Here is a 15,182-nt window from a genome sequence, read left to right as displayed (position 1 = left end):
CCTGGAAGGGTCACAGTGGAGCTGCAATACTGACCACCTGCCACAGCTAGTCAGCCTTGGGAGCCCCGAGCCTGGTGCCCGACACGTGGCCACCCAGCCCTGCCCGCCTCTTGGCTCTGCCCACTAGGCTCTCCTGTTCTCCCAACTCTAGACCCAGGACAGAGCCCCCCGCAGGCACTTCTGGGCAAAGGAAGACCATGGCGGGCGGAGGGGGCGGTGTGGGAGCTTGGGTTTCCTTGAAAATGTTCTCTTCTGGGCTGGCACGGTGGCATATCAAGCTGAGTCTCTGCCTGACACTGCAATCCACACAGGCACTGCTTCTAGCTCTGGCGGCCCCACTTCCGACCCAGCTTCCGGCCAATGGCCTGGGAAAGCAGTGGAGGATGGTCCAAAGCCTTGGGACCCTGCACCCGCATGGGGGACCTGTCTTCAGATTGGCTCCAGCCATTGCAGTCATTTGGGGAGTGAACCAGCAAATGGAAGATCTTTTTGTCTCTTCTCTGTAAATCTGCTTTTCCAATGAAAATAAAGAAATCTTAAAAACGGAAAACTATCCTCATTGTTACTAAGTGGTCCCTTTCCCTGGACGGCACCTGTGAATAAGGCCATGGGTATGGGCCTTCCCTCACCCACACGGTGTGCACAGTGGGGTTGGACGGAGGTGGGCCAGGACCCAGCTGCCCTGGACTGGTTGCTGGGATCCAGCTGGATGCAGGAGGTCTAGGCCTCTGACAAGCACCCCAAGAAGCCCCCAGGAGGGAGCCGGTGGCTTCAGGGCAGGTCTGGCCTGCCTGGGGCTTGCCCTGTCCCCAGCAGGGTGGGGGAGCTTTCTGGAGGAGTCCAGGGCTGAATGTAGAGGGAGCCGCTGGGCTGCACAACCTCCACCCTGAGTGTTCTACACGCTCAGGGAGCACCCCCAGAGAGGAAGAGGCAGCGGTGGGCCTAGTCTTGGGGTGCATCCCACGTGGTCTGGGGGGGCTCCAGGTGGCCTGGATTCCTGGCCTGACAAGGAGACATGCCCTGCACTCCTTGCCGGCTCCCGGGGTCAGGGGCACTCTGGTTGCTTGTGACCAGCCTGGCAGTGTGTGGGGCAGGCAGTCGGAGGAAGTGCTAGGAGGTAGGTGCCCAGAGGCCGGAAGGGGAAAAAGGCTTAAATTTAGCAGCAGTGACCCTGCCCAGCAGTGGCTGTCAGCCCCACCCCATCCTGGCACAGCCTTGAAATGGAACAACAACAGCAGGTCAGGGTGCTTGCCCCCTGTCTGAGGTTACACCCCACTTCCCCTTGCCCGAGCCCTTACAGAACCTGCCTGCGTCTTCCCCTGGGGACCCAGGCCCAGTGGCCCTTCCTGACCTGGTGTGGACACAGCCGGGCACTTTCCCAGGCCAGCTGGGGCTCGGTACTGCCTGCCGCTGGCGGGCCTCTCAGGCACAGCCCACCCCGTGTGTGCGACCACCATCCACCCCACCATGCATGGGGAAACAGGCTTGGGATGAGCAGTGGGCACAGTAGGGGGTGCTGGGCCACGCAGGACCAGGCCCCTAGTGGCCCGTGGTCCCAATGCCTGCAGCCACCCTCTGTCCAGAGCAAGCCAAGGCCCACGTTCTGGTCCTGGCTTTGGGGACACGAGGCTGGGGGCCTGCTGGGTGCTCGGGTGAAAACAGTGATGTTGACCTGCCTCCGACTTCCTGTGCCTCCTGGGTTTGTCAACCCTGCTGTGCCCAGCAGCTGGCCCAGTCTCTCCAGGGCTGCAGTGTAGGGCAGTAGCTGCCCAGCAGCTATGGAGGTTGCCCCCACAGCCTCCGCGACCAGCTCTTACACCCTCAGCAGGTGGCAGTGACCGCTCCGTCTCTCGCTCCTCCTTCCCCATTCAGGCCCCAGGAGAGACCAACCGCCAAGTCTGCAGTCACCATGCCATGGGGAGGCCCACAGCGGCCCGAACCTCTACTCCTAGCCTGGAACAGTGGGCAGTGGGTGACCAGCTGAGTTCTGCCCCCAAGCGCCCCCAGGGCCAGGGGTCCCTGTTAGAAAGCTCCTGGGCCTGGCACTCATACGACACAAGACCCGTCTGCTCCCCAGAGCTGAATCTACGCAAGGCTCAGGCTCAAGCTGGAAGGCGGGCAGCCTTGAGTGGTCGCGAGGGGTGACCATGGGAAGGGGTGACCGCGGGAGGGGGTGACCACGGGAGAGGGCATCATGGGAGAGGGTGACCATGGGAGGGGTGACCTCGGAAGAGGGTAGTCGGGGAGGCAGTGGTCTTCCAGAAGCTGAGGCAGCCCCCTCAGGGAGAAGCTCCTGTTCCGCCAGGTCTGTGAGCCCTGCAGACCAGGCCCCGCCCAGCCCCTGCCCAGCCCCTGCCCCATGTGCCTAGCCCCTGGGGGGCTCCTGGCATACGTAGGGGTCAGGGAGCCAACCTGGCCTGCAGACCCAGGCCGCTGGGCCACTGCTTGGAAAAGCAGAGGGGAGGAGGCCTCGGGGAGCCAGCAAGGCTGAGGTGGGGAGCCCCTGCAGGCTGGCTTGGCAGAGGGACAGGGTTTCAGGGCTCCCACTCAGAGCCTTCCTGTGAGATAGTCTCACAGGGCTTAGCCGGAGGAGCCCCTTTAGGTGGCCAGCTGGGGTCAATGCTGCGGAGTTTTCAGGGGGACTTGCCATGCTGGGCCAGTCTGGGCCAGTCTTGTGGCTTGAATCAAAGTGGTTGTCACAAAGCCATGAGTGGGAGACTTCACATTTTCTAAAAAAGATTTATTTATTTATTTATTTATTTTTATTGAGAAGGCAGATCTACAGAGAAGGAGAGACAAAGATCTTCTGTCCACTGGTTTACTCCCCAGGTGGCCACAATGCCCAGAGCCAAACCACTCCGGAGCCAGGAGCCAGGAGTTTCCTCTGGGGCTCCCCCATTAGTGCAGCATCCCAAGGCTTTGGGCCGTCCTCCCCGGCTTTCCCAGGCCACAAGCAGGGAGCTGGATGGGAAGTGGAGCAGCCGGGACATGAACTGGTGGCCAAATGGGATTCCAGCTCGTACAAGGCAAGGATTCGTGCTGGGCCCAAGACTTCACATTTTTTAAAAATCGTATTTATGGCTCCCTGGCAGGCAAGGTCTGGCCTCTGCACGTCCTCAGTGCTGTCTCAGGGCCACAGGCACCTGAGCCGAGTCCACGCTGCGGCCTGAGGAGAGGCTGGCACTGTCAGGGCCCCAGCGGCCCCTCCTGTCCCAACCCAGTAGAGCGGATACTGCGCTCGGTCGCTGTGCTGGTCAGCCCCCCGGGCCAGCAGATTCACCCACCAGCTGTGTTGGTGCACCCCACGCCCTCCTCTGCCCATCAGAAATGGCCACAGTCCAGTCGCAAATGGCCCTTTACCGCTCCCTTGGAGAAACAGCCCCAATAAATACACAGGTCCCCAGGACCACTGGGTAAACAGCTCTGGGGGGCAGTGTGTCCCCTCCACCTTGTGCTTTGCCTCAGTTCTGTCCATCCACGGTCGGGGGGCAGGGCACCCCAAGGTTTGGGGAGGCTCCTCTCACTCCTGCAGCCACCATGACTCTAACAGGAAGTAAACGTGCGGCTGATGAGGGCTGATGGCTGGGGCTGCCCGGGGCCGGTTTGGGACTCCCTTGTTGTCCCCAGTCCTTTCCCCGCTGGCCTTCTTCCTGGACTGCCACCTGCAGATGAGCCCCCTTTGCTGGGCTGAGCCTTGGCGCCGAGGGTCACAGGCAGCCACTGGGGCTGGGGCTCCACATGCTGGGACCCAGCGAGCGGAAGCATGGGTGCTGGGGTCCGGGGGCTAGGCCAAGGCCAGGGCACACCAGCCCTCCTGCCGCAGGGCCCCTCCGAGGCCAGCTTGGGAGCCCAGGGCTGTGGCAGGGAAGACAAAGTCCTCAGGGTCAAACTTGAACTCCAGGTGGCTTGGGGCCAGGGGGTCGTCCATGTTGCCGGGGGCCTGCGGAGGGACGGGAAGTATGTGAGGCCAGGTGGTTGGGGAGGTCTGACTCCCCCAGCAGTCAGGGGTTCCAGGGCGGCGGGCTGTGAGATATAGCTCTGGGAAGAGCCTGACCCCCACCTGTGAGACGACGCTGGGCGTGGGGCACGCCGGGGACAGCAGAGTACCAACTGCCTTCAGGCTGGTGGTGGAGCTTTGGGTGCTGGTGACGGTGGGTGGGGAGGCGGCAGTGTCCACGCTGCGGCCTGAGGAGAGGCTGGCACTATCAGGGCCCCAGCGGCCCCTCCTGTCCCAACCCAGCAGAGCGGATACTGCGCTCGGTCGCTGCGCCTTCCCGGCCCTCCCCAGCCTGCACCAAGCTGACATGTGACCGGGCTATAGCAGCCCTGAGGGTCCCTCCCTGCTCCCCCCCCACCCCGCCTCACACCTGAGGGGCCCTTGGCCTTGGCTGCCAGGTTTTTGGGCTTCCTCTTCCGGGTCTGGATGCTCTCCTTCTTCATGGCCAGAGGCCGCGGCACCTGGTGGGCAGTGGGGAGGGGGCAGGCTGGTGCGGTGCCTTCTCACTCACCCTGCGGCCTTGGAACTGAGCACGCCACCCCATCCTGACCTGGCAGGGTGAGGAAGGGCTGAGGAGCACTGGGGGGAAGCATGGCAAGGCGGGGGGCTCCAGCGTCCATCCCGGGCCTCAGTGGGCCGACAGCAGCACAGGAAGCTGGCGGTCAGCAGGGACATGCATGTGCCCACACGCCCACTCACTCCGTGCAGCTTCATGTAGAGCCCGCAGGCATTGCACACAGGCTCCCCTTCCGTGTTCCGCCGCCACAGCGTGGTGGTGGTCGTGCGGCAGTTGGTACAGCAGAGGCCGGCTCGGCGGGACGAGGACTGTGGGACCAGGGGCACTGTGTGAGTGCCTGGCCGGGGCCATGGCCAGGCTGGACACCGAGGGCCCATCAGGGATGGGAGGAGGCCGGTCGAGGGCAGGGTCCCCAGGCCCTAGGCCAGGCCGTTTGGCCCTGGGGGTGCCCACCCATGGGGCCCAGGCAGCTGCAGTCATACAGCCATCAGCACTGGCCTCCACCCCATGGTGGCAGTGACCAGCAGGCTTCAGGGCAGTGCTGGCCACTGTCGCCTGGTCCCTGCAGCTGAGAACACTCCTAGGGCTGCCCGGTGCCCGTCGGGCCCTCCCCACGGCAACTGCAGGTGCCCAGGCCCTCCCGCCTGTCTGACGCACACCTGGGCTTCTGGAGGACCCAGATCTTCCTGCATGGCCAGTTCAGCCCTGTGCCCGGCCCCACGCTTCAGTCACTTGTCCCCGGGGCGGAGCCCTGAAGGGGCTGCTCTGTCGCCTGCCCTCTGTCCTGTCACTTCCTGTGCGTAGCCCATGCGGCTAGCTCCCAGCACTCTCGCCGGGCCCATGGCGGAAGCCCTACAGGTCCACCTGCCCGTCCTGCCCAGGGGCTGCAGCCCCGCTGTGCACAGGGCCCACAAGGACATGGGTGGCTGGGCCGTGACCCTCCCCTGTCCTCTCCTGCCACCAGATGCTGATGGAAATGTGGCCAATGTGAGCGGCAAATTGTGGGGCTCAAGTGAGCAGGTTTGCACCTGCCCCCCGCAGCCCGGCACAGAGGTGGGCCTCACGGGTGGCACGGGGAATGGTCATTCCCTCAACCTCATGATAGGAAATGCGCCCTTCAGCCACCCTGAAGAGGACCCCTGGCCTCTGTCAGCCAGGCTGACCAGCTGGTAAGAATGGCCCAGGGGACACAACTGTGTCCACCCTGGCTGATGGCTGCAGGCCACAGCTGTCAGCCCCACTTCTGCCCACGCTGAGACAGGGCTGGCGTAGAAGAGAAAACACCATGCGGCTGGGCCTGGGGGAGGGGCACAGCAGCGCACCCATGTCAGAACCCGCCAGGGCCCAGTAGCTTCTCCTGGGAAGCCCAGGGCCGAACCCTTGCTGTCACAGAGCGGCTGTCCTTCCTCCTGTCTTCCCTCTCAGTGCCAGGAGCCAGGATACACCCTCAGCGGGCTGCGGGGGCAGAGGGTGCGTGCGTGTGCACATGTGTGTGCTTCTGCCTTGTTCAGTGGGAGCACACGCCACAATTAAAGGGGCGCATGGTGGCTCCCCCGTGCTGAGGGTCCTGGTCAGCTGGGAACCGCAGGTTTTACTCGGGGACCCCGTTCTGCCTGTGTTCCAGCATTGAGCGGCAGCCGTGGCCTGAGGCCTCCTGAGCTTTCAGGCACTTTGCCAAGCCGTGCCCCTCCCCGTGTGCCCACCCGTGGGCGGCAGGCTGGGCTGAGGTGGTGACCAGGGACTTCTACACATAGTGACTGGGTCCCCGCCCCGAGCCCCATCCCCAGCACACGACAAAACCTGTTGGCCAAGTGATCCCGCCTCCGAAGTCAAGCAGAAGGATGAAAAGGGTGATGCCAACACCCTGCCTCGGTTCCCACCTCCTGCTCGGCGGCCACGATGGCGTGTCAGGCCACAGCTGGGGCTGGGGGTGCTGGGGGACAGTGGAATACAGGGGTCCCAGGCAGGCGCTGAAGTATGGCCCCTGTGCTGTCTGCCACAGCCAGGCCGCGCCATTTTCCAGGCTGGGCAGGTGCCACTGTCCCTGGCCTGGCTGTTCTCAGCTTGGCCCCGGCACAGCCGGGATCTGCTCAGCTCCAGGGCCAGCTGTGATGCCCTGAGGCCTGCAGGCCGGGGCACAGCTCCGGCGGGAAGCACACAGCGGCTGAGTGCTGTTGCCAGCCCGTTGCCAGCCCGTTGCCAGCCCGTGCTGCCCCAGGGCCCAGGCCTCAGCACTCGGTGGCCACCCCCACCTCAGTAATTTTCTACAGAGAAATGGGTAGGCCCTTAGGGTGGGGCTGCAGGGTGGTCTTGGGGGAGCACGGCTGCCCACAGAGGCGGGGGGTGGCACACAGGAGTCGTCACTTGTCCATCCCCTTCCCGGCAGTCCCACAGTGCCACCTGCACCAGCCAGGATCCCAGACGGGAGGCCCAGGGCCCAAGGGTGCTCACCAGGGCTGCCGGCTCTGGCCCTGGTCAGCACTGTCCTGGACACGGCACAGCAGGGCCCCAGACCTCAGGCCCCCTGTAGGGCGGTCTGGGCGAGAGCGGAGGGCCAAGTTGAAGCCCAGGACAGAGTCCGTCCCTGTGGGCGCCCATCTGCTCGCAGGCAGGGCAGCTGCCAGCTCATGGTGGGAAGCCTTTGCCTTTGCCCAAGCAGGCTGGGAGAAGGGCCTCCCAGCCGGTCCCAGCTGTGTGGAAGGAACCAGGGAGAGGCCTGCCAGGTCTCCAGAGCACCCTAGCCTCCGCCCACCGGCCACCCGAGGCAGGAATGCCAGGCCTTCAGGGGCTGCCAGGAACCAGAGGCCCCCAGTTCACAGCAGGAGCCTGCACTGCCTCCAGTCCCAGGTCGGCTACTGGCGCTGAGAGCTCGCAGGCCTGGACCCCACACTAGCTGCCCTCTGCCCGCTGGCCCACGGCGAGAGCAAGCCGGGCTGGGCATCTCGCGGCGCCGGCAGGAGCAACCCCCCTGGCCACCCCACCGTGGCTGGGCCCCAGCCACCCACTCACCAGGCGCTTCTGGGGCCGCACGAGGGGCCTGTTGACGCCGTTCACTTTGTGGTACAGGCCGCAGGCGTTGCACAGGTAGTGGCCGGTGCCGTCTCGGCGCCACAGCGGTGTGGACAGGGCCCCGCAGTTGACACACTCGCGGCCCTCACCCGGGAAGTCCTCCAAGAAGCCGGGCACTGCGGGGGATAGGCAACAGGTGGGGCGAGAGCCCAGGGCCCCGCCCGCTCTCTGCGCCCAGCTGTGCTTTGTTAAGCGTCCTTTGCACCGGGACCCGCGTCGCGCGTTCATCCGCAGCGCCTCATTCGGGCGGGCAGGCAGTCCACTCCGGGCCGCCTCCTGAACACGGAGGACTGTGGTGGCACCGCGCCCCAGGACCGAGGACCGCGTGGCCTAGTCGCCAGGTTTGCCGCCCAACCCAGCCCGCAGGGACACCTCCAGCCCCCCGCGTGCAGAGGCGGAACAGTGGCTGGGTCTTCCCCAGGCCCGGCCAGGCGCCGGCGCGCAGATCCGGGCAGGCCGGGATCCATCATCGCCCGGCCGGGGGCGGGCACCAGGGGTCCTGCGGGCGGCGCCGGGCCGTGCTCCCCGCGCCATCCTGTCCACCTTCCCCGGGAGCGGCGGACTCGGGCGCGCGGCCTCCAGTCTGGCCGCCAACGCCCCGACCTGTGGGCCTGGGGACGGCCAGATCGCTAAAGCGTGGACTCCGATCTGAGTTGCGAAAACTTCACGAAACACTCCCTAAGGAGGCCGTGGATTTGGGGGGCTCAGAGGGGGCGGAAATTCATGTTCTTTCTCCTCCAGGTCGCTCCAAGCACCTCGGGGCGCGGCCCTCGCTTCGCAGGGTGCGGGATCACCCCAGACCTTCCGGCGAGCAGCCGCGGACTCCGCGGGGCAGTCCGGAGCTCCGTACTCACCGAAGGCGGCCTTGCGGCCCGGGACCCCGTGCAGGGCGCTGCCGTCGAACGGCCCGGCCGCCCAGGATGGCGTTCCCTCGGCGCTCACGTAGGCCGGGTAGGCGGCGGGGTAGGAGGCACTTGCGGGCCGCGCGAGCGGGGCCGGGTAGGGCTCGCGCGCCAGCAGCGTGCCCGGGTAGGCGCCGCCGTCCCGGGCTCCCGGATCGCTGCCGGGCCCCGGGGGGCTGTGCGGGAACGGGAAGGCGGGGGCCCCGGCCGGAGGCTGCGGGCTGCTTGAGCCGAAGGTCGAGGACTCCGTGGAGGCCGCCGGCGCCCAGCCCGGGTGCGTGGCGAGCGCGGGAGGCTGCAGGCCCGGCTCACACGCGGGGAGGTAGGGCAGCACCGAGGGCCCGCGCGCCGGCGACACGAACATCGGGGACCCGGCGCCCGGGCCGTGCACGAAGGCGCCCGAATCGCCACCGTAGGCAGCCTGGCTGGGATTCGGGGCCAGCGCCAAGCTCTGGTACATCTCGCGGGCGGGTTCCGGACCTGCAGAGCAGAGTAGGCGAAGAGATGAGGACGGCTGCGCGCCCCTTGCCCGGGACCTGCTCGCGTTGGGGCAGGTGCCTCTGAGGGGGTCCTGTCCCGGGCGGGGGGCGGCGGGGAGCCCTCCCGCCTGCAGCCTCGCACTAGCCACCACCTCCGTTCCCGCGGCTCTGGCGACCCCCGGGAGGGCTCGCAGCGGCTCCCACCTTCCCAGCAAGGGCGCAGCGCACTGGGAGAGGGCTTCGGGCCGGCGAGGCGAGCGCAGCGCTGTCGGGGCCTCCGCACTCACCCTCCGGGCAGCTGCGGCGGTCCGGACCACGGGCTGGAGACTGGGAGCCCGGCCCCCGGGCGGCTCTGCAGGGAATCCCGCGCGGCCGGAACGCCCCCTCGGCGCGCCGCCCCTTCCCTCCCGGCGCCCGCGCCTCTCCCTCCCCTCGGGGTCAGCGCCAGGACTCGGCCGGCCGGCTCTCGGGGTTCGGGCCGCAGGGCGCGGGGGACCCAGTCCTGAGCCTCGAGTGAGGCCGAGGACGCCGGCGGGCGGCAAGGGTCCCTGACCCTGAACCCTGGCCGTCCCCTCCCCACAGGGGTTGCACTTGAGTCAGTATCGCAGCCCGCGTGGCCTTCCAGTTCTTGGAGCTGGGTGCCTGGTCCCCCACCCGGAAGAGCCCAGCGACAGCCTCACGCAGGGTCCCCTGCTTCTGATGACCCCAGCGAGACCCCACACCTTGGTAGGGCCGGGAAGGAGCTTCCTGCAGCCCCGGGCCGCAGGGAGGGGGGATCCAGCTTCCAGCCCTCCCAGGGGCCTCCCCACTCAGCTGCAGGGGAGATGTGGAGGGGCAGCTGGCAGGTGAGGGTGTGAAGGGAGGCTGGGCTCTTTTATGGGTGCAGGGCGGACTCCAGGGAGGGGAAGGTTGGACAGTCCTGGAGCTGGGGCTGTCCCCTCCCCGCTGCCCTCTCTGTGGGCTGTCCCAGTGGTGGTGGGTGGGGAGTTCAGGTGCCGGTCCAGTGCACAGGGATCGTGCTGCGGGCCGGCACAGCCATAGGTGCAGCATGGGGTGGGAGCCTGGGCACCCCCAGACCACAGCACCATGGCTCTGGACTCTGCCTCGGCAGGGGTGCGGGAATTGCTGTGACATCAGGAGCGGGACTTGGTGGACCTACAGCGTCCCCTTCCATCCCTGCTCAGGGCCCTGCGTTCCTGCTGCGGGGTGAACTCCCTGTGTCCGCTCCATCATGCAGCTCCTTGGCGTCTGCATGGGGGTCCCTCCTCCCTGCTCCCCCCCATAGACATTGTGACCAGTGAGCCCTATGAGAATCTGGGTCCTGCTGACCCCTCTGCCACACCTGGGGGACAGCCAGGCAGGCTGGGTCAGGCTGTGGCCCCTGAGTTTGCTTGCTTGCTGCTTGGAGAGGTGTCCCTTGGAGGAGGCTCAGACCTGTGGGGGCCTGGACCCCCTTCAGAAAATGCAGCAGGGGGAGAAGCCTCCAGCAGGGCTGAGGGGAGGGGCTCGCATCTTTGCCTGGAGTCAACAGGAGGGGGGTCCGGGGTCTGGGAGGGACCCAGCTAATAAAAGTGGAGGAGGAAGGAGTCCCAGGTTTTCTGTGCTAGCAAGTCTGACAGGCGGCCTGTCAGAGGTTGGGCTGTTTGCAGAGGGGCGGAGTGGCGGGGGCAGTGTGCCTCCAAGTGCTGAGCCCCAGGTGGGAGGCTGCAGGTGGCACTTGCCACCCCTGCTGCCCATGTCACGCTGTGAAGCCCTGTACCACGCTGTCTGGACATGGGGCAGAGCAGGGGGTTGGGACTGTGGCGGTATCTGGACCCGGCCGTGGCTTTGTCCTTGAAAGTGGGTGGGGCTCCCTTCCTGCCTGCTCTTGTCCCAGGCAGGGTCTGGGACCTCCTGGGGGGGTGGTCAGAGCCTGGACCCTGTGGGCAGATCTGGGAGCTGCACCATGGTCTCAAGGTAGAGGCCTCGTGCTGCCCCACAGGGAGACTTTAGGGAGGAACGAGTAAATACCCTAGGGTCTGGTTGCCCAGGTGGGGGGGTCCTGGGAGCAGGAGGACCCCCACCTGGGGTGGTGGGAAGTTGCCTGATCCCCGGCTCGGGTTGAGGGGAAGCTGGGACTGCTGCTGGCTGTGGGGTCCAGGACGGCATTGCCAGCTGTCCCTGCCAGCCATGAGATGGAAGCTAACAGAAAGAAAACAGTACCATTTTTCTGGGGGCAAGGGGCTGTCAGGGCTCCTAGAGAGGTACCTGGGCCGTGGGCACAGCCTCTCCTAATGCAGCCCAGGCCGCTCAGCTCCAGTCCCCACTCGAAGGGCACGGAACACACAGTGCCTACCCAGCAGCTGGGCCCTGATTCCGGCTACTGAGGGCACGGCCCTTCTGGCAGGCGAGAAGGCACTGAGGTCCCTGGGTGGGCAGGGAGGTGGGGAAGCCAGTTCCTAGCCCTGACCCTCTGCCCCAGCCCCAGCATGCCTGATGTGCCTGTTGTGTCCCAGAACCTCATCTCCCCCTTCCCTGGCTCCCGCTTCCACCTGGCGTGAGTCTCTGGGGTCTGGGCAAAGTCCCCCCACCCCAGGGTGGAACCCATCAGGAGGGGCCAGGGCAGCCAGGGCCTGCACCACACCACAGGGCAGTGGGGCTCCTTCAGAACCAGAGTGCATCGTCCTGTGGGTGCCTGGCTTTAGGCCCCATGGATGGTGCCTCTTGACTGTGCCCAGAGCCGGAGGGGGACACTGGGCTCCAGAGTCAGGGCTGGCCCTTGTGGGCTGTGACTCTGACTGCGGGAGGGGTTGTGGGTCTTGGAAACAGTGGTGTGCTGTTCGCGGTCTCTGCCACTGTGTCGTGGCCACTGCAGACCAGAGCCCACTTTGGCCTCACTCAGTGGTGACAGCATGTACCATGGACCCAAGCCACAGCTCCATGGACCCACGCTCCGTGGGAGCCAGTGTGTGGATCATGGCCTGGCCCCAGGGTCCCTGCAAGCCCCGATGAGCCCCTGTGTGCTGCGGCTCCTCGTCCCCTCACTCACAGGTGGATGGCAGCGAGCGTCACCGCCTCAGGGGACATCGGCTCTCGAGGGTGGGGGCCACAGACCCTCCAAACTCAGAGCTGGGCCCAGGGACGGCCCCCAGGGCTGCATGAGACCTGGTCCCGGCTGGCCAGCCCTCCTCGCCCCTGTTGCTGGGGTTGGGGTCCACTCTGTCCCCAGAGGCCATCAAGATCCTGAGCTTCCGGGCTCCTGCTCTGCCGGCTATGGCTGAAGGCAGCCAGGCCGTGACTGCTTCCTGGCCGGGCAGGGTTGGAATAGTGCCAAGGTCTGGGAGGCTCCTGGGCAGTAGGTTTCTTCCACCTCCAAAGAGGCTTCAGGCAGGCACGCATTGGACAGATTGGCTGAGACTGTGTCCTGTGGGTGGCAGTTTGTGGACACTCCTGCAGGCTGACCTCCAGCTCCAACTCCCACTGGCGGGGTCATTGTTCCAGGGGGTGAGTGGCTCCCATCTCCTTCCTGGAGAGGAGAGACGGGGCTGTTGGTGGTTCCTGGGCCCCACTCTGCACACGTGTCCTGGGTCTGCATCGCTGGGTGACATGGTCACAGCTGCAGGGCTGTGGGCATCTCCCATGTCTGCTGGTGCTGAGGGCCTTCCTGAGCTGTCACAGGAGGGTGACCCTTCAGGTCTGCATTCCTGGGGATTACCTTCGAGCGCTGAGCTGACCCTATGGAGGCCTCACAAGGCCGGGGGCAGGCAAGCGCATCTGTTTTGGGGCAGGCTGGAGTATGGTTCAGCCATCTTTAGAGCACGCAGCTTGTATGAGGCTGTTACAGGCTGCTGCCGTGCGGCCTGACGAGCGGCGGAGGTCCTGGGAAGGCCTGGCCAGGAGACGTTGGGTGGTTCCTGCCTGGGCGCTGAAGGCTCCACCATGGTGTTTCCAAAGTCGCACAGCACAGCCTGTCACAGGACCAGAAGCGACAGTGACAGGCACCTGGGCTCGGTGGCTCCTGTCCAGTGTGCACCTGCCCCCATTCCTTCCAGGGTGCAGGCACTAAAGGCTTGGAGGCTTCGTGGCCCCAAGCTGGGTTGGAAGGTGCAGGCTCTCCCTACCAAGGGCTGGAGGGAGGACGTGCTGGGCTGGGGCCTCTGGGGCTGCCCGGCTGGCTGGCTGCCTTCCCGCCCCCTGGGCGCTCCTGCTCTGCCCCACACTTAGCTCTCTTCCTGCGTGATTAGCCGTGCAGCTGACCTGCGGGCAGCTCTGGCCATGGTTCGGAGGAGGGAGAAGTGTTCTGGGCAAGAAGGCGGTCCCCATGCTGCCTGCCCTGGCCAGGCGAGGCCCCAGCCCGTCCTGCTGTGGCGCTGTGGCCGTTCCCTCTGTTGGTTTTGCCCACAGCTGAACGTACCTGTTCTGCCCCAGCTGCGCCGGGCCTTATCTGGCTCCCTAATCCCCTCCTGACTTGCACGGCTGGGGCGACTTCCCGCCCACCCGGGGGAGGAGCTGGGGGTCACAGTCCCCTCCTCCTCCACCTCCTCACTCAGGTGTCTGTGGGTGAGAGGGCCTTGCCTGGGTATGTGTGGCCTGGGCCTGCTGTCTGTCCCCTGTGGCCTCTCCTGGGGTTCCAACGAGGCCCAATGGAAAGGTAGATTTACAGAGAGGAGCAGAGGCAGAAAGATCTTCCATCCACTGGTTCACTCTCCAAACGGCGGCAATGGCTGGAGCTGAGCCGAACTGAAACCAGGAGCCAGGAGCTTGTTCCGGGTCTCCCACACAAGTGCAGGCCCCAAGGCTTTGGGCCGTCCTCTGCTGCTTTTCCAGATCATGAGCAGGGAGCTGGAAGGGAAGTGGAGCAGCCGGGACAGGAACCGGCGCCCATGTGGGATGCTGGTGTGTGCAGGTGGAGACAGCCCTCTGAGCCCTGCTTCCAGGGACCCCTGTGCCCAGCCCACGCTCCTGGAAACCTCCCAACCCTGCACAGTTGGCACAGGCTCTGGCACTCCAGGTGGGGAAACTAAGGCATGACAGGCTGCGCAGTGGCATTCCTGGGCAAGTGCCAGCCCACCATGCCCTCCCCCTGCCGCCGTCTTCCCTCTGCCGTTGTCACTCCCCACGCGGGCCCTGAGGTGTGCTGACACTATGGCTGTGGCCTTGCATGGCATGAGAGGCCCGCAGCATCAGCGGCATGTGAGAGCATGCCACGAGCCCACCTGCTTGTCTGAGCCACAGTGCCTGGCTCAAAACAGAGTTTCTGGAAGAAAATAATGACCCTCACTTCCCCACCTCCACAACCCTCCAAACTCCCGGATGTACTCTTACGGCACCATTTCTTTGTTCAAAAATGTGTCCATCTCTGTGTATTTATTTAAAAGGCAAAAAGAGGTGAATTTGCTTCCAGTCCCTGTTCACCCCCCAAATGTCCACGGCAGCCAGGGTCGGACCAGGCTGAAGCCAGGAGCCAGGAACGCAGCTCAGGTCCCCTGAGGGGGCTGGCCACGTCCTGGACTCTCACCTGCGGCCTCCAGGTGTGCAGCGGCAGGAGGGTGGACTGCAATGGAGCCAGGCTCAGCAGACACAGTGATGTGGGGGGTGGGCACCCGGGAGCTGCCCCGACCGCCTGTCAGCCCAACAGCAGCTGGGCTGGGAGCTGGGCTGGGAGCTGGGCTGGGAGCTGGGCTGAGAGCCGGGCTGTGAGCCGGGCTGTGAGCCGGGCTGTGAGCCGGGCTGTGAGCTGGGCTGTAGCTGGGCTGGGAGCCGGGCTGGGAGCCGGGCTGTGAGCTGGGCTGTGAGCTGGGCTGAGAGCCGGGCTGTGCCTGAAGCTGTAGCTGGGCTGTAGCTGGGCTGGGAGCTGGGCTGTGAGTTTGTAGCATGCCCATGCCTGGGACCGTTGTTTGTGGGCACACATGAGCCGAGCCTGGGACAGAGGTGGGGACCTGGGCACTGCCGTGCAAGGAGGGTTCAGTGCGGGCCATCCTTCCCCTGGCCAGCAGCAGGCGTGAGTCCTGGTTGGAGGGATGGGGTGTGGGGTTCCCCACTGTGCTGAGAGGCCCCCCACGTGCCCCGCCGTGCCCTCTGCAGACCCCGGCTCTTCCTCCCTGGCGGAGACTGCCGCAGACTTTGAGCCTGGCCTGGTCACAGGGCGTTTCCCGGCGAGACTCCCTGACCTTTGGCCGTGCCCCAGCTGTAGCCGGGTGAGGGGCTTGCCTTGGCAGTTGGCTCTTGCAGGCTGGGCA

At 65.8% G+C, this 15,182-nt stretch overlaps 1 protein-coding gene across 1 annotated transcript; it reads right to left on the bottom strand.

The window, feature by feature from the left end:
• Nucleotides 1–3,784: 3,784 nt before the first annotated feature.
• On the bottom strand, nucleotides 3,785–9,357 carry GATA5 (GATA binding protein 5). The gene is made up of 7 exons (XM_058679306.1): nucleotides 9,252–9,357; nucleotides 8,438–8,965; nucleotides 7,524–7,699; nucleotides 4,697–4,822; nucleotides 4,368–4,458; nucleotides 4,061–4,185; nucleotides 3,785–3,940 (listed from the first exon to the last, which is right to left on the bottom strand). Exons 2-7 carry the CDS (start codon nucleotides 8,943–8,945, stop codon nucleotides 3,785–3,787), a joined length of 1,182 nt encoding a protein of 393 aa, XP_058535289.1. The 5' UTR covers nucleotides 8,946–8,965; nucleotides 9,252–9,357.
• Between the last annotated feature and the right edge of the window lie 5,825 nt (nucleotides 9,358–15,182).

This window comes from Ochotona princeps, chromosome 22, assembly GCF_030435755.1.
Source record: "Ochotona princeps isolate mOchPri1 chromosome 22, mOchPri1.hap1, whole genome shotgun sequence".
In the NCBI taxonomy this organism is placed as follows: domain Eukaryota; kingdom Metazoa; phylum Chordata; class Mammalia; order Lagomorpha; family Ochotonidae; genus Ochotona; species Ochotona princeps.
This window is presented reverse-complemented; position numbering and strand designations above follow the sequence as displayed.